The sequence below is a fragment of the Mirounga angustirostris genome, unplaced genomic scaffold (assembly GCF_029215605.1).
Source record: "Mirounga angustirostris isolate CCGP_5_RB_7025 unplaced genomic scaffold, mMirAng1.0.hap1 SCAF_3, whole genome shotgun sequence".
NCBI classification, from domain to species: Eukaryota; Metazoa; Chordata; class Mammalia; order Carnivora; family Phocidae; genus Mirounga; species Mirounga angustirostris.
In genome coordinates, this window is record NW_026991711.1 from 137,741,534 (window position 1) to 137,766,224 (window position 24,691).

Consider the following 24,691-nt stretch of genomic DNA (forward strand, 5'->3'; position numbering starts at 1 on the left):
TGGAATTCTCAACTTTTGTAGAAAATATAATTCTGTACATGTATAATGTTGCAGAACTTCTAACCAAATCAAACATTTTTGGCATTTAATTTCAGCCCCTACTGAATAGTTACCTCAAAACTAACTCCTTCCTCTTATTAATGGCTCAGTTCTACAATGCACAATTATCACATTAGAAGTTAAGCAGAAAGTAAAATTACACAATCTTAAAGGCTTTTTAATGAGATTTCAAACTTCTTTGAGAAGTCTATGCAATTTACTTTGGAGAAGACTCAAAGCAAGAGATTTGATTTCTTCTTACATTGCTGAAATCTTTAACAAATCCACTAATCTATACACTCCTCCAATACAGAAAAATAACAAGAATTTTTACAGCAAACTTGGTCAGCTGTACCTATACTTGAGTTTTATTTAGTTCTTTAAAAAAAACCCTTTCCACTGATTATTTTTCTCCTGTTTACTAATTTTTATGTTAGCAGAAGACCAGCATTTGATTCTCAAAAGGGACATAGGCATTAGAGAGCTTCTAAATTTTATTCATTACTTAACCAATCCTCTTTAAACATCCCTTCCTATGTAAGGCCATATCTCCTTTAAAATTACTTTTCTTGCCTTTTGTGCTACGCTAAGTAACTTTCAATGTTACGTTTGTGTGTGTTGTGTGTGTGTTCTGATACTTCCTTGTCTTTAACGTGACACAGTAATACAGGGGCTAACTGCATTCCACTGAATCTGCCCTCCACTGAAATGGTCCTGCGATCACAGACCACCACAGAAGGGCCATGGATGGGGACAAGGGAGGTGGTGCAGGAGTGTGGACACGGGAGAGAAAGTGAGGCTCAGGGAAGAGGAGACTCCTATCGTCGTAAGAGAAGAAGGTGAAGTGGCAAAATGTCTCCAAACAACCAAGTTGTTACTATTTTCTTTCGGAATTTTCTGCTAAGATTTTTGAAAGTGCTTAACCTACGCATACTAAAATTTCAGCTAGTCTAAAATATTTTAATGGCAAATATAAGAAAAGTTAGTTTTCAAGGTCTAATCTTTTTAGTAGTGGACTTTTACACTCACTATGGAAATGAAACAAGGATATAACCCACCGGACACAAATGGGTTAGTTTTCACAATAATTCCATAATCTTAAAGGAAGTACTGAAAACGAATATACTCCTCTGTACAGTCAGAACCACCACCGAAAATCCCTTAATTTTTGAAGCAGAGTTTTCTTCCCAGCATTGTTTTCTTCTTGGTCACAGTCTATCTATGTTATACCCTTCGTAACGCCATTGCTATCATCTTTCAAAAAATGTCCATCTACAAATTAACTAACCTCCTTGAGACAAATCCCTGGTATACTGTTCTTCTGACTCCCATGAAAGACTCACTTTTAAGATACAATTGCAGCTGCCCCACACTGCCAGTTAGTCATACACACGCCTTAAAATTCTGTAATCAGCAGCCACCAGGTGCCGTATCGCATTCAGCACACCACAGTCAGTCAATACAGACATCCCCAAACACACCAAGGCTGGTTTTGTCAAATGTTTTATTGAGTGTAGACATCTGGAGTACTGTAAAACATGCATTATCTGTAGATTCAAAAAGGAGCAAGCCACATTGTCCTCACTGTCAAATGTGTCAGGCTTGGCATACATGATGGAGATTAATGAAGTATCATGAGAGTAATATGGTTCCTGAAAAGCGTCTACAATTTGGAGTAGGGTCTTAATCACGTGAAAAGCAAAGCTGTTCACATTCAGTGAACTTGCATTTCATTGGAGGTACACAGTATTTTAATTTTAAAACAAAAATAATTCTGTTTTTAGAAGATTCCCATCCCCCAACTTTATTTTCCCCTCAGTTTTCAGAAATGTTGATTTAAAAAAATCATATCCATTTTTGGAGGTTGTACATTTATCTGAACAATACTAAAATTTATTTCTTCTTCGGTTGCTGAGGTGTATTAAATTTGAAGAAGATAATATCTCCATCTTCAACAATATAATTTCTGCCCTGTTGTCTGTACTTCCCAGCAGCCTGTAAAGAAGAGATAGAGAGGAAATGGGTTATCTTACAATGAAATACATGAGGTAAACGAGAGCATCAGATGCAAAAAGTATTCTATTTCTTGGGTCATATTAAACAAAAAAAGAAATACAGGAAAATACGTAAGTTCAAAACTAGACTTGGAGAGAAGCACAGTATTCCTGATTTGGGCAGAACTAGATTTTCCATACGTACATAATCATAATGTATTCTCTACTAAATTGTGGGTACATAAATGTAATTATACCAATATCATTAAGTTTCATTACATGCTGTTTATGGTACATTTCTGATGTGTCTGCAAACATCCGGCAAGTCACTGTAACAAAACAGATCAAACTAGGCAGGAAGAAAAGACTATATAACTAGTTTGAAGCTGCTTATTCTCTTAAGGAAATTATTTGGTGATACTGGTGATGCCAAAACGAGTTTGCTACAAGGAAAACTATTCTCAATCTTAATGTACAGATTTTAAATTATTTCCTTGTAGTTTTTTATTTAGTCTCGACAATGGCCACACACAGTGGTGTGTGCTAGAATTCACCACGAAGAAGTTTTTTGACTACGGGCCCTAGTTACAAGCAGACTCTAACAGGTTGGAACTGCAAAGAGAGAGACTTTTCCCACTCGCAAATTAGTCGGCAAAGCAAACGATTCCACCTGCTGGTATGCAGATCCAGAAGCGCAATCCACCAGTAATTCTAACCCCAACAAGCAGCAGTCCCAGAGACCCAGGTTCACCCCAGGCACAGCACACACACTTCATCCAAGCACAACAGGCTCTTCGGCACCTACACTTAACATCGCACACAGCTGACACAGTCCCACATGACCCCACCATCGACCACTCAACAATGAGAACTCGAGGATCTTTCGGAAAAAATTCTCCCAAGTATTTTCTTTCTGCTAGAATTTACTGGGAACGTGAAACTTCTGCCCAATAAGATTAGTACTTCTCTTTGAAGATATTGATAAGGATGTTCAAAGTCAAGTGCAATTATACTAATCAGAAATAACCCTAACAAAGATCGTACATCTGAGGTTAAAATCAACAAACCAGATCACAGAGCCCTAGTAAGCACATTTTCAAATGTCTAGACTACATATTAAAAATCACCTACCGATACTGTGCTATTAAACTGGAGCTAACTTTTTAAAAAACCAAGATACCCTAACATTCTAAAAGATACAGATATACACATACACGCACATACCCACATTCACATGATTTCTGTAAAGACGTGATATATTGAAGGCCATATGCTACTTATTTTGAGAATCTAAAGCCCACTGTTATAAAACTATAGAGACAATGTAAATCAAATACATATTGACATGACATATTAATGTAAGTTTATATACTTTGTTACCACTCAAGTTTACTACTAATTAAAGGTGACAGTGTTCCTTTAAATTCTCTAGAGACCATTTAATCCATTTCCACTGCTATCAGAAACACTGGTTGAAAAAAAAAATCAATACCCATTTGTGAATCTTGAGTATGTATTAAACAAGACACGTCTAACCAGTTCATTTGCACTTGAAAGCAGCCATCTGTAGAAGCCAGCTTTGCCTAAGCAGATATGATTGCTAATAATGTGATATCCCTGTAGACTACAAAGCCCACACAGAGCTATTCAGTATATAGTTCACAGTGCTGGCATTAAATTAGTTATGCTGCACTGGTGTTAGAAATATACACACACACACACAATCTTGCTCTCAAACCTGAAACCTACTTGATAATATACAAGTAAATATTTGTTGAATAAGACAGCAAAAGCGATTCATAAGTGTTTTACTTTACTTGGAGTTCAAATTCTGAAATGTTAGTTTTGGAAATTAAAAACCGTACCAAATACTTAATGGTATTCTAAGCTGAAAAGCCAGAGGTCAATCTTTTCTAATTCACAGTATTAAAGCTTCCAGTTAGTGTAAAGCATTTCTAAAAGCAAGAAATATTATTTTATTACATATTATAAGGTTTCTCTATTTTGTACAAGGAAGCATTCCCAATTTATATATCTTTCAAGTTTATTACAACATGGACATTGATTAAAGATTGGTAAAACAGGTTTGTACATGAGAGTATAGAAAAGAAGCATCGGTTCCTGAATTCTAGTAATAGAAAAATATCCTTATTTTAATCTTTACTCTATGAAAAATATATATGCCAACATGATGTAGCATGTTGAAAAATAATCAGATTTTTCAAGTCTAATTAGTATTCCTGACAAAGTTCAATCTCAATATTTGCTTACCTATCTATCAATACAAATGACACCATTAAAAAGTTAATGACTTTGTTTAGTTATAAAATGTAACTTCTTTCACTCCACTTAAGAAAACAAAATGGCTCTCATTCTACATTGAACCAATTATACCAAGATTTTTCCCTCTTCTTCCTGGGGTTCCAACAGTTCTATTAAAGTCCTGCTGTTCAGTATGATTTTTCCAATGATTACCAATGAGAATAAACTAAACTTGAAATAAACTTTTTTGCACTCCTTTCAAATTATGAAATAGTAAACACAAGAGAGACCTCTTTAACTTCTGCAATATTTTCTAGAGTAGTCTTCAAATATCAAATGAAACTAAAGATAAAGAAGCCTTCCTACAATGTCAGTTTAATCACTTGACCTATTTATCGATTAGAGATGACCTAGTACTAGATTTTGCCAAGTAAAACCTAATAAAGCCAAACAAAATTAAGCTTGCAGCAGAATTTACATTTAAAAAAAATCATTTATTACTCATGTAGAGCAATGCTTCATTGTTAGTGGCTGCAAATCAAATTATACTTATTAGCTAAAATAAAGCACAATTTTGGACCTGCCCTCTAGTGTTGAGAAAGCAAATCAAATTCCCAAAGATCTTAAAAAAAAAAAAAAAAGTACAACTATGAAGTTTTAGCAAGAACAGGTTTTATTTAACTAAATTCCTGTCCCTTTCCTTGAATTAATTATAAGCATATACATACTACTTCTATTTCGGATATTCAAAAGGTACTAAGTATAATTTTTCATTGGCATTTAGTGAACAAACTCTTTGAAATTATTTATAGTTACCTAAAACTATTTTTATTTTCAGTTTTAGAAATATATTAATATACAACACAAATATACTGACAATTCACACATTTTAAAAATTATCTAAAAGCATGTAAACACCTACAGCTTTGCAATCAGCTGACAGTAACACTAAACCCTGACACACATTTTAAAAGACAGTTATCATTCATTTTACTCATGAGTATTTTCATATTAGTAAAAATTATCAATACAAAACCAGAAAATAATTCCTTACCTTGACCGCATTTTCAGAACCTTCCTCTTTAAAATCTTCGTATTTCATTACTTCAGCCATAATGAATCCTTTTTCAAAATCTGTGTGGATCTTTCCTGCAGCTTGAGGAGCCTTCGTCCCTTTCTTTGAGAAGAAAGACCAGAGAAAACTAATTGCATTTAAGATGATTGACTGTAAGCGTAGAGTTTCTTTTCTCTGATCTGCAGTGGGGTTCAACTTAAACTTAGTTTAACAGTATGGTTAAGATGTCAGGTATACAATTAGTACATTTTTAACACTGGGCACTGTCTGTGCAGCAGATTTTAGCACAGACAGATCAGTAGACATTAAAGCATAGCTTTGTTTTTCCTAACAGTCATCCAGTTGTATTGATTTAGATGCAGTGGTCTAGTTTTGGTGTCGGTTTCATTTCGATTTTCTATTCTTCACAGTGGAAAAAAATAAGGATTTTCAAGTAACTTTCAAGCTGAATTATCAAAGGTTTTAAAAAGATAAAAAGGCTTAAAATTTCAGCTCCCCTAAAGAACATATAAAAATCAATATATAAAGGGACATTTTAAAGACATTTCCAACAAATCATATAATCTATGTTCAGCAAATAATTTAGAAATTCTCATAAAATTTTAGTAATAAAATTTTCAAACATGTAACATAATACATGCTGCCTCTAACCATCAGGAAGGAAAATTCAAGTTGATATGGGAAGAAAAATGTCTTATAATTGCTCCATATGTTAAAGTACAAGGACATACATTCCGGACACACACAACCATGGAGAGAAATTTGAGAAATAATGGTGACCTAAAGGCTGCTTAATAAAGCATGTGAAAGTGATAAGGGGTCTGACAGTATAAAGCACAGTTTTTACAATAAAAGATGTATTGGGCTAATACGGCTACTCACTGATGCTTACCTGACTAAATATCTCAGCACATTAAATCATGGATACTTACAATCAGTCTTAAGATAAACCAGCTTTCACACTTTCAAGCCCAGAACATGTTATCTTCCCTGCTGCATATACTTAAGTTTGGAAGTTTTAAGGCTCTAAAATATATAGTGAAAATAAACCGTGGCAATTTGTTTACCAACTTGGATTTGCTTTGACATTATTTTCTAAGTCTATATAAAAGGACCTTGGTTAGAAGTCAATCAAACATTTTTTTACAAAGGGGAGAAGGAATAAAAGTGAATCTCTTATTCACACAACACATTTAACGTTATGTTGAACTGCCTCCGTGATTCTATCCTTATTAAATCAAAATAAATGTAACGATAAATTATGATAGTGAAAACAGAAATCAAAACAGCACTAAAATTTATCATGGAGCATATACTAAAAAAGGCATAATAAAAGAATCCATAAGACACTGAATATTTCTGAAAGTTCTGACATTGTTTTTATATTCCGTAACGCTATTTGGGACTACATATATTTAAAAATATTTTTCAGTAGTAACTACCATATTACAATATATTTACATTTAAAAGCAAGCCATTACAGTTCACAGTTTCTATTGTCCTCTGGGAATAAATTAGTCATTCTTTCTCATCGTAATCAGTATACATCAATATTTAAAGTACATATCACATTTTTAAAGAAGAAAGATTGAATATATAACACCGCAAAAATAAACACCACTTCTATGAATTCAAATAAAAAAGCATGAATTATTACACACTGAGTTTAGCTCTTTGAGCCCAACTGTATATCTATGAAGAGCATAATGATGTCATATTGCTTTTATTGCTGAAAATGTAATCCGAGCAAAGCAAAGGAGGAAAGAACCACCCGCAACCCAAACAAACTTAGCGAATACAAAATGAAAAGCAACATCAATTTCACTGCAGACAAACCCAGTCACACAGATTAAGCAAGCACAATACTGGTGCGTCTTATCTCTGACCACAGGAGGAGGGTAGACAGATTCTACAGGATGAAGAAATTCAGACTATGTAATAGGCAGAATCAATTGTTACCTGCCTCAATCAATGCCGCTCCACTTTCACTGTTCAGCAGCTCACAAATAATTAAAGTTATCCTGGACAAAAACCTCATCTGTAATGACTAGCTAACCGCCACCATGACAAACTTCAAAGTCAGTGATATCAATCTGAATTCAATAGTGTGGAACTGGATATAGCTGATGAATAAGTATGAATCTTACCCTGATGGTCCATGCACGTACTTCATCTGGGCCTGCAGTGAAAAAGTATTCTAGTTGGAGTGCTGCAAACCCAGCCTTAATGATCTTTGGCAAAGCGCTGAAATAAAATGAAACAAATTCACTCAACATATAAGTTGATTGTGCCAGAGATCAATATAGAGCTAAAATTATTCAGTTCAAGCAGAAATGTTAAAGATATTAGTAAATGACCATTCATCTTCCATAATACACTTGAAGAGGCCTGAAAGCATATAACTGTTTCTAAAAAAAATCCCTTCTAAAATTGGTTTTAATTGTATTATTCTGAATATATCATTTTGAATTATTTACTATAAAAAAAAGAAAAATTTGATCTAGCCATTCTATGACTACTTTCCTCCAATATTAATTATTTCCAGGACACAGGTCATAAAAGTGAAATTATTTGATTGAAATCCAATGTTTAAACAATATATTAGTGTTACTCAGAAAAAATTAAGGCAACTGATTCACCCTTTCCCCTCCCCCACTGAACATGACGAAAGAGTTTTGGCGATCATTCCCTCTCAAAAATATACATAACTAATACCTATGTTATAATTAAAACACTGTACAGAGATGACAGATGACAGTTAAAAACTTAATTTAAAATAAATCTTTTCACTCTGTCTCATGGTAAAGAAAGGAGAAGATTCCCTCTTTATAATGGTAATTACTCTGTCATTTATTATTCTATCAGCGCAAGCAATTAAATTACTGCAAGGAAATAGTTGATAATAAAGTGTAGGGAAAATGAATGCTAATTAACCTTTGTGTCATGTTCGCTTCCAGATACTTCTGTCTCTCCTCAGCGCTCAATTCTTGCAACTTGAGTTCCAAGGCCCCACTAAAAGGAATGACCAAGGCACCTGGGTCATACTTGTCCACCCACTCTTTAATTTTTATCAACCTGTAGACAAAAAAGGGCACAACATTATCTTGTAGTGCATGCATGACTGTACCACATTCATTATTATCAAGTAGCACATACATATTCATAAGAATTGCACGGTTTTATGATGCCATCTTTTTGTGTATAGCTTTCCAAGGTCAAGGCATTAACAGGCAGCAATTGCTTCAGGTATATGCCATTAAGATTTTACTGTAATCTAGTTTTACTCTAGCACATTATCTGTACGAACGATTATACAAATATTATAAAACTTTTTCAAGTTACACTACATTTATTCAGCATTAACACCTGTGTCCTTGAAAACCTCAATTTTATGATTTATTGTTTTCCTTACTTTACAAAGTAAATTTTTAAGAAGCAAAAACATTAAGTTCTGTTTGTATAGGAACCACATCTAAGAAGTGCCAGCTAATTTTGAAGAGTTTTTGCCAAATAAATCATTTGTTCCACCCAGATATTTATATGCCTAGGTCAGTTCCCTCCTGGACTAACAAGAGCTTACAGTTGTACCTGGCTTTGAGGGAGATTTTTTTTTTTTATTATTATTATGTTATGTTAATCACCATACATTACATCATTAGTATTAGTTTTTGATGTAGTGTTCCATGATTCATTGTTTGCGTATAACACCCAGTGCTCCACGCAGAACGTGCCCTCTTTAATACCCATCACCAGGCCAACCCATCCTCCCACCCCCCTCCCCTCTAGAACCCCCAGTTTGTTTCTCAGAGTCCACAGTCTCATGGTTCGTCTCCCCCTCCGATTTCCCCCCTTCATTCTTCCCCTCCTGCTATCTTCTTCTTCTTTTTTTTTTTTTTTTTAACATATACTGTACTATTTGTTTCAGAGGTACAGGTCTGTGATTCAACAGTCTTACACAATTCACAGCGCTCACCATAGCACATACCCTCCCCAATGTCTGTCACCCAGCCACCCCATCCCTCCCACCCCCCACCACTCTAGCAACCCTCCGTTTGTTTCCTGAGATTAAGAATTTGAGGGAGATTTTTGTTATCAAAACAAACACATCCAGAAATGCACATTTACAAACCTAGTTGATTGTATCTACACTGTTCTTACTTTTGCAAGAGAACTGCAGAGGAAATAAATTCCTTTAATCACAAAGGGTTTGGAAAGCCCAATCAGTTAGGGAATAGACACCAGGTTGATACCAGAAAAGATGTTATTGAGTGTTTTTTTTTTTTTTTCCCTTCCAGATCATGGGTTATTTTGGCAAAGCAGTAGTTAGAACATAAATGAAATAAGTGTAGTGAATACATTAACCAGGTTCTGATTCTACTACTACTTTGCTAGCTCTTTATTTCTGGGCAGGTTATCAAACCCTTCTAAATCTCAGTTTCCTCACCCATAAAAGTGGAGATAATTGTAGTACACATTATATTGTAATGAACCTGGAAAAGCCTGGCATACAGGAAACAGCATTACTATTATGATTATTACTGTTAATAATAACAGTAGTTACTATTGCTAATTTTCATTCTCAGATAATTATAGATTATATGCCTATAATTCTTTTTTTTTTTTTTAAGACTTTATTTATTTATTTGAGAAAGAGAAAGAACAAGGCAGGGGGTGGGTAGGGGCAGATGGAGAGGGAGCCCCGATGCAGGGTTCCATCCCAGGACCCGCGGATTATGACCTAAGCCGAAGGCAGACACTTAACTGACTGAGCCACCCAGGCGCCACCCCTATGCCTATGATTCTGGAATAGGGTTTAGTATGTAAGTGAATATAGATTTCACAGAAACTTATGTTAAAAATATTAATGCATACAATAGTCTTATATAATTCTATGAGCTCCCACATTTATACCAAGGTTTTAATAGCTATTATGGCAAAAAACTGGCAGGAATTCTTTAAATAATCAGTGTAAATGTCACAACAGGGGAAAAGAAACACAAAAACTAAAGCACAAATTCATCAAAACTCATCTATCAAAGAAAATGGCAGGGGATCAGTTATTATAAAATAAAGAATATGGCCTACCAAGTAGGGTTTAGGATGGGATAGGGGAATGAAAAAGTCACATAATAGTTTGTACATGTTTGTTATATAAGGCTAACCTATAATTTACTTATTTAATGTTACCAGTAGTTTTTGATCTTCATAATATTTTTTTTTCCTTTGGTCACATCCTGAAAGAATGGACCAATCCCTAAGATTTATTTTGGAATAAAGTATGTGTCCTTTAAAATAGGAAATCCAACCAGATATTTTCTTATTCAAAATTATAAAGGACAGGTTAAGGAAAAAGGGAAAATCTGTTTTTATTTTTGCTATTTTTTTTAAAGATTTGATTTTTTAAGTAATCTCTACACCCAACGTGGGGCTCGAACTCACAACCCTGAGATCAAGAGTTGCACACTCCACAGACTGAGCCAGCCAGGCACCCCAAAAAGGGGAAAATTTAAACTGATAATTCTGCCTATAATAACATTATGAGATTCTAAGTTACTTCACAGACTTACACTGTTCAAACAAAACGATATGGTTTAGTAACATACATTTATTATATAAGTCAGAATCAAGTATATATATATACACATATATATACACACACACACATATATATATATAAAGATCTATAGCAAATATAGATTCATTGAAAATGAAATAAAACAAGCCTAGGTAAAAGGATAATATAAAAATATCACACACATTTTGTTTCATAAATATGGTCAACATAACTAATAAAACCAGAACTGTTATGAAACAACAAGATAAGAATAATTACTTTGGCTAAAACATCAATTCAGAATAACAATAGTTCTACCCTGTCATTTTAACAGCCTTTCCTGCAGAGTCCTCAGAAGGATTATTTGCATTCCTCAGGTGTTCTATTGTACAATTCAGATGAATAAAGACTTACAAATCATTCCTCTACCGCCAATGTGAGACTTTGATCTGGTGAATACACCATTGTACCTTAACTATAATTGGCAAAAAACCTGACAGTGTAGAGCATCACAAGCTTAATAACAAAGGAGAATATCTCAAAGTGTTGACAGATGATCTTCATAATGCAGAAGCAGAGCTGGTACATTTTAGCAATAAATGAGCACTGAGGTCTAAAGGTCTCTAAAGTGACTGACATCAGACCTGCTATAGCCTCACTGAAAGAAAAAGGTACCGGAGCACTCTCCGTAAAGTGAGTTAGGCTCTTTGCCTGCAAGCTTCACTTTTGTGACTTTCACTGTCATAGAAAACACAGGGAAGATGAAAAGTGAGTTAGGTTCTTTGGCTGTCTGCTTTACTTTTGTTACTTTTACTATCAAACAAAAGTGAGAAATGTCCCAAAGTGATTTTTAATTACATATTTGAAATAAACCTTGGGTAATAAAAAAATAGTACTCAGTTTTGAGATTACAGACTGAAATACATATCATAATATCTATTAGGTCTGATGGTTACAAAAGTGTGATAATGAGGCCAAGATCACAAGTTTGAACCCCATTGGGACCAGTTACCTTTTTGCAGAAAAATGTCTATTCTATTGCTACAAACCATACCCCAAACTATAGTTAGTCATCTAAAAATGTGTGCTACCAGCACATGAGGAATATGGAAAATCAAAGTTGGGCTCAGTACCACTACTAGAAAAACAATTTCAAGTACATTCTGTCAAAGTGACTCAATAATAATCTCCATATACAAATGTTAGCAAATGTCTAAGGAAAACTATCCAGTTGTTAGAGACCAAAATAATAAAATGATAATGATGATGATATTGTCATAGAATATCAAATTATATGAGGGGAGACAAAACAGTAAAGACAGTACACTTCCAAAGAGTTAAACTGTAAAGACTTTGATAATATTCATTTTGCAAATTTATATAAACAGATTACTGCAAGGGGGCCCATCTTTCTCTTGATAAGGAGCCAGAGCCAAGTTGATTTCCCTAAAGTCTATGAGTGACAAACGGAAAGAGGAATTGCCACTAGTCGTATTTTTCTCTCTAGTAATCATTCCATAAGCAAGGGGACAAAGCAGGAACAATCAGTTTTAAGACGAAAAGGATGACACTTTGAGATACACTGCCAGGTTGTGAGGTTAGATTGCTTGGCAGAATGAGATCTTTAATATTAAATTAGTATTAGGGCGCCTGGGTGGCTCAGTTGGTTAAGCGACTGCCTTCGGCTCAGGTCATGATCCCAGGGTCCTGGGATCGAGTCCCATATCGGGCTCCCTGCTCGGCGGGAGGCCTGCTTCTCCCTCTCCCACTCCCCCTGCTTGTGTTCCTCCTCTCGCTGTCTGTCTCTGTCAAATAAATAAATAAAATCTTTAAAAAAAAATAAATAAATTAGTATTAGATTTCCAAAAGATCATGTCTCAAATTTACCTTTGCTCTTAGAATCTGACCTTCTTAGCGAGTCCTGAAATTCCAGATTCCATAATTTGATAGGTTCATTTACATTGTTTGTATTTCTTTTCCCAGATACTAATTTTACTTCTTTTTTTTTAAAGCATGTCCACATATTTCTCCCCCATCCCAAGATTTATTTATTTATTTGAGGGGGTGGGGAGGAGCAGAGAGAGAAGGAGAGAATCTCAAGCATAACACAGGGCTCCATCCCATGACCCTGAGATCATGACCTGAGCCAAAATCAAGAGTTGGATGCTTAACTGAATGGCCACCCAGGTGCCCCTAATTTTATTTCTAAAAATTATATTTGTTTCTCCTTCAAATCTACCTGCTCTTTTTAAGTAATATTTTACTCATTTAATGAATTCTTAGTCCCTTTCCATATTTTATTTTATTTATTTTGAAAGATTTTGTTTTTTGTTTATTTGACAGAGAGAGACAGCGAGAGCAGGAACACAAGCAGGGGGAGTGGGAGAGGGAGAAGCAGGCTTCCTGCTGAGCAGAGAGCCTGACGTGGGGCTCGATCCCAGGACCCTGTGATCATGACCGGAGCGGAAGGCAGACACGCTTAACGACTGAGCCACCCAGGCCCTCCATGAATTCTTAAGTCCCTTTCCATATTTTAAACAGATTAATTTAAAAGTTCTTTCTGGGATGCCCTAATTACTTCCTGTTTCTTGGGTAAAACTCTGCCTCTCACCATTAATCATCTGCTAGCAGCCTCTCACAACAGTTGGTTCCTGTGTATGTGCTGTGCTGTTTTGGGGTGTGTGGTCATTTGGCAGCAGTAATCAAGCTCCAAGGGAGTCTGTGGTCCCCTGTGTTTAGAGATATATCTATGGGGTAGTTTTGTGCTTGTTCTTCCAGGGAAAGACCTATGGAGAGTCGTGGGCTCTGGATCATTTAAAGGCTTAGTGCTTCTGCACTAGGTTATTGGTAATGCAAATTAAGGCCCCCTACTTCTCATAGTGCCGTCCTAGTCTCGAATTCCTGACAGTACAGGTTCTTCCTTTGTCCAGATGGCTGGGAATGGGAGGTTCTCTAGTATCTGATCATGGGAAGGATAGCTTTTTCTGGGCTTTATGAGTGCGCCTCATTCCAGCACCTGCAGTCTGGGGCCTATGCCTTGACTCTTATTCCTATGCCCGCCAAGGTCTTTAGATCATATATTAGCTGGGTTTTTTCCCTGACGGCCATACTCTATTGATTTCACTCTCTACTCTCACTGAGTTTCCTCTTTGTTTTTGGCACCTAGAAAATCCCTTACTTGCTTTTAAGTCCTTCTGTGTGTTCTAAAAATACCACACCATCATCAAGACCATCCTTTTCTGGTTATTTTCTCTGGTGTTTCTATATATTATGAATAAGAATGGAGCTTCCTGTACTGGCTAAGTCCATCATCTTAACTGAAAGCTCTCCATACTGGATTGAAATCTATTCTATTGTGTTCTAATCAACAGCTTTCAAACTTTTTTTGAACATTACCCACAGGAAGAAATTGATTTTATACTTGATTCAAACATATGGTGCACAGACATATTGTTTTTATACACATAATCAAATTGACATAGGTTTCACAAAATAATCCTTACCTTTATAGTAGGAAATAGGACAATCCCAATGGTGCTATTTGATATTCTACATAAAACTAAATTCTTACAACTTAAAATAAGCCCCTGAGATAATTTTCTCTAACGTATTTTAAGGGGCACCTGGCTGGCTCCGTTGGAAGGCGTGCGACTCTTGATTTTGGGGGTCGTGAGTTGGAGCCCCATGTGGGGTGTAGTGATTACTTAAATAAATACAACTTCAAAAAAAACCCTTCATACTTTAATAAGAACTTTAACTTTTTTCTACACTTCATGTCCATATAGCCACTCAACTACCTCCTAGCTATTAAATTCTGATTATATTTTCTAAAAATCCTTAAGGATGGCTCAACCCAGCACTAAAGCCAAGTTATATTACCACTTATAATATCTTTGCTGAACATTAAAACTCTCTCAAATCTGTTCATTCTAGTTTGTAATATCAAACTGTATTTAAAATCTTTAAAACTGTTACATATGATAATATTAGATTCTTATGTACAACCTACATAATTTTTTGTTTGAATATAGGTCTTTTAAAAAATTCAGCAGTAAGATCTTGCTTGTGACTCAATGTAAGTGCTGGCAAGAACCGTATGTCAATATTCATAAAATGATGCAACTTACACAAAGGAGGATCTAGGGCTAGTTCACCGAGTGATTTAACATCATTCAGTCAATGTTATTAAGGACTCGGCCTTTACTAAGTTAGTTCCTCTCATGTTGTTCATGGTATGGATGTACCATAAATCCAGGAGGCACTGAAAAACACTGAGGTCATTTCCAGTCTCTTCCCTTGCAGGTTTACTCTCATGTCTATTAGAATTGCCCAGAGTGCCAAAGAATGACTTTAAAATATCACATTCCTTTTTTCCATTTCCAAACATTATCACTGCAAATTAATGTAAATTTACAGTGTTCTAAAAGAAAAAGAAATAAGGCTATGGAAGATAAGATTATCCTCTTATGGATGACATAAACATTAATTAATCCAGTTCTTTCACAAATGACAATAACACTAGAATTATTAATACTAAAATTAATACAAAACAATGTACAAACTGAAATATATCCTCCTATAAACAATATTCATTCAAGGCCAAAAAATGAGCTCTAGAAAATCCAAAATCCCAACTCTTCAGAATTCTTTTTTTTTTTTAAGATTTTATTTATTTATTTGAGAGAGAGAATGAGAGAGAGAGAGAGAGAGCTCACATGAGAGGGGGGAGGGTCAGAGGGAGAAGCAGACTCCCTGCTGAGCAGGGAGCCTGATGCAGGACTCGATCCTGGGACTCCAGGATCATGACCTGAGCCGAAGGCAGTCGCTTAACCAACTGAGCCACCCAGGCACCCCCAACTCTTCAGAATTCTTTGAATAAAGTTATTAGAATGGAGCTAAGGAAGTTAGTGGCTGGAGGGGGGGGGGCAGGGGGGGCGGAAGGAGGGAGAAAGAAGAAATACCAAAAAAAGTAAACTCTAGTCTAATTGATTAGTGTCTAAATATCTAATCCCTATTCCAAAAGAGATTCCCATCTCTTTGATGTAATAGACTTCAAATTTCCCTGTTCTTGTCTGATTTCATGGAACTGTACAGGATAAAGAATATAACTTTGTTCCTCAAAGTGTGGTCACATCACTCGGCTGTCCATCAGAAATGTAGAACCTAAGAATCTGCATTTTCAAGATCCCCGGGCATTTCATAGGCACGTCAAACTTGCAGAAGCACTGAACTAAAGGACTTTGAAAATGATGGCACATTAACTGAAAGGATGAAAATGTCTGAGATAACTCTGCAGACCGACTGATAACTGAGCACGTGTTGAACACCTATCCCACCGATATGAGGGGAGTGAGAATATAAAAAAGTTCCTGTTTACATCTTCTAGGTTGGAAACCAGAGGAGAAAAAAGTCACTAGAATTTCAGGAAGTGTAAGGAAAATGTTTGCTGTAAATCCCCTGCAATGTCAAAGAAGTTTCAGATTCACAGTAAAAATAATTAGTTTAGACAGTATTACTATATGGTCAACAGTTTCTTACTTTATAAGACATAATTGCACCTCTCTTATTCTAATAAGCTTCAATACCTGGAAAAACATCTGTAGTAAGTTAGCTTTGGAGTCTAGATTCAAATTATAAGAAGTGACTCCTACAGAGAGAACTTTGTGAAATTTAAATTATCAAGTAAATGGGGTATTTTTTTTTTTTTTAAAGATTTTGTTTATTTATTTGACACAGAGAGAGACACAGAGAGAGGGAACACAAGCAGGGGGAGTGGGAGAGGAAGAAGCAGGCTTCCCGTGGAGCAGGGAGCCCGACGCAGGGCTCGATCCCAGGACCCTGGGATCATGACTTGAGCCAAAGGCAGATGCTTAACGACTGAGCCACCCAGGTGCCCCAAGTAAGTGGGGTATTATGCTACAAATTATTCCTATAAGGACCTCACAGAACCACCGTCTGAAAAACTCCATTCATTCTGCAGTCACTACAATAAAATGGCATTTGTATACATCCAACCACATGTGTGCCTGTGTGTGTGTGCATGTGTGTGTATAAAAAGAAATAAAACCTAGAGAAATGTGCATTCCTTTTGCAGCAAATAAATGAAAATCAGGTTCAGACAGTATTTCAGGGATTAACAAGATTTCTGACTCTAGCAGTAATTGGAAGGTTACGAGGAAACTGAACCGACAGGTGTATGACAAGCAGACAAACTTAAAGCAAATTAGAACAATTGGGATATACTTATCCTAACACTGTTGGCTCACTGTGACTCTGGGGTTTCTTAAACTCTTAATGTGCTTAAAAAAGGATAATATATGCAATTAATCTCTATGTGATGAGCATGTAACAACTGTATGGAAATATTTTCTATGTTCAGCAAAAAGGCTCTGTTTTTAAAAAAAAATCTTTCAATGAATAAACAGGAGAAAACAGCAGGATGAATCCCAATTAATCTGAGTAAATCACAATAATCCCATTCTCTAGCTGGCAATGGGTTAGAGTATGGGCATGTGAACCAGTTCTGGTCAATGGGGCATGAGGGGAAGCTTCCTAGGGGCTTTAGAAAAAGATTCTGAATGGTTCTTTTGGCTCTTAAACAGAGAAGAGAAGGGAGTCTCTACTGGACACTATGTCTGGATATTACCCCTGGAACTCCAGCAGCCATTTTGTGGCCGAAAGAATGGAAGTGGGGAAAGATAAGAAAAACCCTTCTTCTTCTTTTTTTTTTTTTTTTAAAGATTTTATTTATTTATTTGACAGAGAGAGCGAGAGAGCACAAGCAGGGAAAACAGTAGAGGGAGAGGGAGAAGCAGGCTCCCCGCCAAGCAGGGAGCCCGATGCGGGGCTCGATCCCAGGACCCCGGGATCATGACCTGAGCCAAAGGCAGACGCTTAACCATCTGAGCCACCCAGGTGCCCCCGAAAAACCCTTCTTCTTGATCACAACCTTGAATTAAACAGGAACACTGAGGGGCGCCTTGATGACTTAGTCAGTTAAGCATCTGACTCAAGTCATGATCTCCAGGTCGTGAGTTTGAGCCCCACATCAGGCTCTGCACTCAGAGGGGAGTCTGCTTGAGATTCTTTCCCATTCCCTCTGCCTCTGCCCTTCCCCTCTGGCACACTCTCTCTCAAATAAATAAATAAATAAATAAATAAATAAATAAATAAATAAAATCTTAAAAAAAAAAAAACCAAAACCAGGAACACTGAATTAAACAACCCTAGAGACATATACCTTGGCTCTTACTATTATGTATTAGGATGGTCTTTGTTATTTATAGCTGAAAGCACCCTGATACTGATAATGACTGCATTTTGGGGTTATCTTCATTTAAGTATATGAGTGCAGTTCCTCTTAACTGGTCAAACTCCAATTTATTATTTAAGAAACCAGCTCCTGCAGAGCCTTCCCTGAGCTGCCACATGGACAGATGCTATTACCACACTCTACCCTATATTATAAATTGTCTATTTTTCTTATCTCCTCCCACTATAATAAAAACTTTTTTTTTTTTTAAGATTTTATTTATTTATTTGACAGAGAGAGAGAATAGCGAGAGCAGGAACACAAGCAGGGGGAGTGGAAGAGGGAGAAGCAGGCTTTCTGCTGAGCAGGGAACCTGATGTGGGGCTTGATCCCAGGACCTTGGGATCGTGACCTGAGCTGAAGGAAGACACTCAACGACTGAGCCACCCAGGCGCCCCGGGACTTGTCTTTCTTTGTTCCCAGATATATCCACAGAACTCTCCTAGCATAGCACTGACACAGATGCTCAAACATTTTCTGAATGGATGATAAGATGGAAAGAGCTTTAGGCTAAGAACTGCCTAAGTGACTACAGGCAGCTACTTAAGGTTTCTTAGATTTAATTTACTCATCTGCAAACTGATGAGCAGTTTTCCCCATGTTCTGGGTTCCCTAATGGAGCCCCCGAGGTGCTAAGAGAGGAAAGGGTGGAAAGAGATGAAGGAACATGGAAGCTGTGGACCCTTCAATTTGTATTTCAACCATAGCTGCATCATGATCTCTTATATGTTGAATTTCCGCATCAGATTTCATCAGAAGAAAGTTCTGTTGTTTTTAACAACTCTAAAGTTGAGTAAGTAGATGATCCTTTTCAGATGGCAAACTACCATTTTATGGCATATGCCAGAAACTGAACAAGTGCTAAAATCTTTCTGCTTAAATGCTACTGTTCACCATCTTTTTTTCTTAAAAAAATGGAGAGAGAGAGAGAGAGTGCGAGCGCGCACGCGTCGGCGGAGAACAGAGGGTGAGGGACAAGCAGACTCTGCTGAGAGAGGAGCCTGACATGGGGCTTGATCCCACAGTCCTGAAATCATGACCTGAGCGGAAATCAGGAGTCAGAGGCTAAACCAACTGAGCCACCCAGATGCCCTCTACTGTTCACCATCTTCAAAAGAAAAAAAAACCTCTTCCTATTTTCTGTCACTCTCTATTCCCTCACATAGACTTTTCATAGCACTTATGTTCTTAATGTTTATGGTCTTCCACCCAGGATTGATGAACCTACTTGCCCAGTTATTAGGACAAGGAACTTTTTAAATATTTTGTTCACTGTAGTATTCCCAGCACCACTTATAATAGCGCCTGGCATAAGCAGATGCTCGTTAGATGCTGGGTGGATCAATGAATAGGAATGAATTAAGTTGAAAGTTAAAGATTAGGTAAATGAACATTCAGAAGTATATACAATTCTTTCAGACCCTACTTACCTGTCTCTTCTGCCAGAGTCAACCTTGAGAAATTAGTAAACTATAGCTAACTTGACCATTGGAAGTATACAGGCTAATTAGCTAGAATGGCAAAGTGAAGAATCATACCAACAGAACGTGGGGGAAACATACCTAATTCAGGTAGGGCTATACAAAATTCACAATATAGTGGGGTTATTTTCATTCCCATGTTAAATCTGTGGCCTCAATTACTATAATTCAAGTCTAAACCATCAAGGTTTATTGTGAATGTACCAAAAGAAGCACCTCAAACTTTAAGATGTTCCCCAAATCTCATGCTTCTTACTCCTCCAAGGCTACTAAGTTATGATTTGTGTTCATACTGAGTGGTCCCAAGCAGGGTACATTTTTAATACTACAGAGCAATTTTCTCAAAATACAGTTTCTGGACCACCTGTGAATCCAGGACTGTACAAGAAAACCTAGATTTGTGATCTCTGCAAATGGGATTTGCACCTAACCCTTACAACACTTTGCTCTGATGTCTGACAGCCACTGTTTTTGAATCTTGTTCTCTCTCTCTCTTTTTTTGCATTTCTACATTCTAGCTTTAAACATTACACATAGAAATATCCTATGATTACAGTTGTCATGAGGTATGAAACCAATATTTGTAGCTTGAGACTGTGAAACTCTTTCAGCTGCAAAAAAACTTCCCAACTATTTTATGATCCTATAGATATGAGATTACTTCTGGCCATTGGGCTCTGAGATAAACTATCTTTCCTTTCACTTTTGTACAAAGAAGACACCAGGTTGATGCAATCTATAATCAAAACATACATTTATATGGAGAGCCACAAATCTTGACTTAACTATCACAAATTAATGTTTTAAGAATGTAGATAGTATGAGAAATGAGACTTACATGGGGGTGGGAGGGAGAGAGAGAACATGAATTGCAACACATATGTCATAGTGGTAGTGTGCCAAAGAAACACAGTACCATAAACATGATGAAAACTTTAGTGTCAAGTCTTTTTGAGATTGGCCTATTGTAAATGATAAAAACTAACCTGAGATAGGAACATATTTAACAAAAGAAGTATACTTGTACAAGAAAATTACAAAGCATCATTGACATAAATTAAAGACTGAAGTAAGTGGAAAGGCATTCGTACTTGAAGGACTGAATGTTGTTAAGATGGCAATATTCTTGGGGCGCCTGGGTGGCTCAGTCGGTTAAGCACCTGCCTCCGGCTCAGGTCATGATCTCAGGGTCCTGGGATCGAGTCCCACATCGGGTTCCCTGCTCAGAGCAGGGCATCTGCTCCTCTCTCTGCCCTCTGCCCCTACCCCCCTGCTTGTGCTCGCTTGCTCTCTCTCTCTCAAATAAAATCTTTTTTTTTTTAAAGATGGCAATATTCTCCAAATTGATCCACAGATTCAATGCATTCTATTAAAATTCCAGCTGCTTTTTGTGTAGAAAGTGACAAGCCCATCCTAAAATTCATATGAAAAATGAAAGCCAAAACAGAGTAGCCAAAATAATATTGAAAAAAACCCTCCAAAATTGGAGGGTTCACCATTCCTTATTTCAGAACTTACTATAAAACTGTGTGTCAAGTAATCAATACTATGTGGCATTGGCATAAGGCTAGACCTATAGACCAATGGAAAAGAATTGAGAGTTCAGAAAAAAAGCCCCTACACCTATAATCAATTGATTAAAAAAATTTTAATTGTGGCAAAAAACCCACAAAATTTACCATCTTAACCTTTTTTAAATGTATAGTTCAGTAATGTTAACTATATTCACACTATTGTGTAATGATCTCCAGACCTTTTACATTTTGCAAAATGGTATTTTATACCCACTGAACACCTCTCTTTCTCCCCCAACTCCAGTCCCTCACAACCATTCTCCTTTCTGTTTCTATGATTTGACTACTTTAGACACCTCTTGTAAGTAAAATCACACAGTTTTTGTCTTATGTGATTGGCTTGTTTCATTTAGCATAATGTGCTCAGTATTTATCCATGTTGCAGCATATGTCAAAATGTTTATTCAAGGGCGCCTGGGTGGCTCAGTCGTTAAGCGTCTGCCTTCGGCTCGGGTCATGATCCCAGGGTCCTGGGATCGAGTCCCACATCGGACTCCCTGCTCGGCAGGAAGCCTGCTTCTCGCTCTCCCACTGCCCCTGCTTGTGTTCCTGCTCTCGCTATATCTCTCTCTGTCAAATAAATAAATAAAATCTTTTTAAAAAAATGTTTATTCAAGTCCTTTGCCCATTTTTAAATTGGGTTATTTGGGGTTTCTGATGTTGAGTTTGTTAGAGTCAATTAATTTTTTTAAGATATATTTATTTGAGAGAGAGAGTGGGGGGGGAAGGGGAGAGGGAGAGAATCTTTAAGCAGACTCCCCACTGAGATGTGGGGCTCAATCCCATGACCCATGAGATCAAGACCTGAGCCAAAACCAAGAGCCAGATGCTCAACCGACTGAGTCCCCCAGGCACTCCTAGTCAATTTCTGACAAGGGTATCAAAACAATTCAGTGGATTTCATTCTTTTTAAAGCCTTAATAATATTCCACTGTGTATATATATACCACATTTTGTTTATCCATTAATTCACTGATGAACATCTGGGTTGTCTCTACCTCTTGACTATTGTGAACAATGAGGCGATAAACATGGATATGCAAATATCTCTCCAAGATTCTACTTTCAATTCTTTGGGATATATACCAAGAAATGGGACTGCTGGATTATACGGTAATTTTATTTTTAATTTTTAAAGGAATCTCCATACTGGTTTTCATTCCCACTAACACTGCACCAAGGTTACAATTTCTGCATATCCTTACCAACATGTTTTCTTTTTTCTTTTCTTTTATGGTGCCCATCTTAATGGGTGTGAGATGATTGATACCTCACTGTAATTTTGATTTGCATTTCTTTTTTTTTTTTTAAGATTTTATTTATTTGAGAGTGAGTGAGAGAGAAAGCACGAAGGGGGGCAGGGGTAGAGGGAGAGAGAGAAGCAGACTCCCAGCTGAGCAAGGAGCCCAATGTGGGGCTCAATCCCAGGACCCTCAGATCAGGACCTGAGTTGAAGGCAGGCGCTTAACCGACTGAGCCACCCAGGTGCCCCTTGATTTGCATTTAGTGATATTGGCATATTTTCATGTGCTTTTTGGCTATTTATATATGTCCTTTGGAGAAATGCTTATTCAAATCCTTTGCCCATTTTTAACTGGGTTATTTGTTTTTTGTTGTTGTTGACTTTGTGTTATAGTCAGTTGATTTTTGACAAGGGTACCAAAGCAAGTCAACGGGGAAAGAATAGTCAACAAATGGTGCTTAGACAAGTGGGCATCCACAAACAAAAATAAAAATGAGCCAAAGACCTAAACGTAAGAGTTGGAACTATAAAACTCTTAGAAGAAAATACGTGGAAATCTTCGTGACCTTGGATTAGGCAATAGCTTCTCAGATAGGACATGTAAAGCACAGACAACCAAAGAAAAAATAAATTAGACTTTATCAGAATTAAAGTTTTGTGCACCAAAAGACACTATCACAAAGTGAAATAACAATCCATAAAATAGAAAAAAATATTGGAACTCATTTATTTGATAAGGGCCTAGTAGCCAGGATATATATTTTTAAAACTCAATAATAATTATAACTTACAACTCAGTAACAAAAGGACAGAAATCCAATTTAAAATGGGCAACGGATTTGAACAGACATTTCTCCCAGAAAGACATACAAATGGCCAACAAGCATATGAAAAGATGCTCAATATCACTAATTACTGAGAAATGCAAATCAAAACCATGAGATACCATTCCATAACCACTACGATGCTTATAATTGAAAAGACAGACAACAGGGTTGCCTGGCTGGCCCAGTCAAAAGAGCATGTGACTCTTAATCTCAGGGCATGAGTTTGAGCCCACATGGAATGTAGAGATTACTTAAATAAGTAAAACTTAAAAAAAAAAAAGTTAAAAAAAAGATGGACAATAGTAAGTTATATATCCATATAATGAAATGTAAGTCAGACATAAAGAGAAATGAAGTACTGATATATGCTACAACATGGATGAACCTTAAAACATATAAAGTGAAAGCCACCATACACAAAGGGCCACATATTCTATAATTCACTTTATTTGAAATATCCTCAATGGACAAATCTAGATAGACATAAAACAGATTAGTGGTTGTCATGGGTTAGGGAGAGAAGGCAAGGGGGGATGATATTAATAGGCTCAGGGTTTCTTTTGGGGTGATGAAGTTCTGGAATTAGTGGTGATGGTGGCACAACATTGTAAATATACTAAAACCCACTGAATTGTGTATTTTAAAAAGGAGAATTTTGTATATGCTAATTATCTAAAAAATTTTTTAAAAAAACAAAGCTAAACTGAGATTTTAAAGATAAAAAACAAAAATGCTAATATTCTGCACATTAGGATCCTATGATGTTTGACCTTCCTGCAGAGAGATCAGAGATCAATAGAAAAAGCAGAAATTTTGGAGTAAGGTAGATATCAACTCAAATTTCAGCTTATTTCCATACTAGCTATAAGATCCTGGAAAAGCTATTCAAGCTTCCTGAACCTCAGTTTAATCACCTGTAACACAAATACTACTACTTATCCTCACAGGTTGATGCCAGTATTAAAGTGCCTAGAACATTAGAGATCTTCAAACTTTAGTTTCCAACCTTGCTGTCTCTTATAAGTGAGTGGGGTCATTCTCAATAGTTACCATAGAGTTAAAAATACTATTAGACTACCTGTGAATAAAGAATGAGAGTTTTTTAAAAATCAGGTCTGTTATTTCTAGGAAGAAATCTTGCCTCACCAACCCTTTACAGAAAGGGAGATAACTGGAAGGGAAAGAATTCAAGCACAATGATTGCAAAAAATATATATTAAGTAACTATGTGTACTAATAAGCATTATGCTAGATCTTGGGGTGCAACTTTGAAAAAGGAGGTAGAGGGGGTAAGGGAAAAACAGGCAAACACATAAATACAAAAGAACAT

The 24,691-nt window shown here is 36.5% G+C and overlaps 1 protein-coding gene across 1 annotated transcript in view; it reads right to left on the reverse strand.

The window, feature by feature from the left end:
- Positions 1-1,525: 1,525 nt before the first annotated feature.
- The window catches only part of OLA1 (Obg like ATPase 1), a 187,771-nt gene continuing 164,605 nt past the window's right edge, over positions 1,526-24,691 (reverse strand). The window contains exons 8-11 of the mRNA XM_045868595.3: positions 8,305-8,445; positions 7,518-7,614; positions 5,350-5,472; positions 1,526-2,034 (exon numbers count right to left, since the gene is read on the reverse strand). Of these exons, the coding sequence (XP_045724551.1) occupies positions 1,933-2,034; positions 5,350-5,472; positions 7,518-7,614; positions 8,305-8,445 (463 nt within the window). The 3' untranslated portion in view covers positions 1,526-1,932. The remainder of the gene's footprint in view (positions 2,035-5,349; positions 5,473-7,517; positions 7,615-8,304; positions 8,446-24,691) is intronic.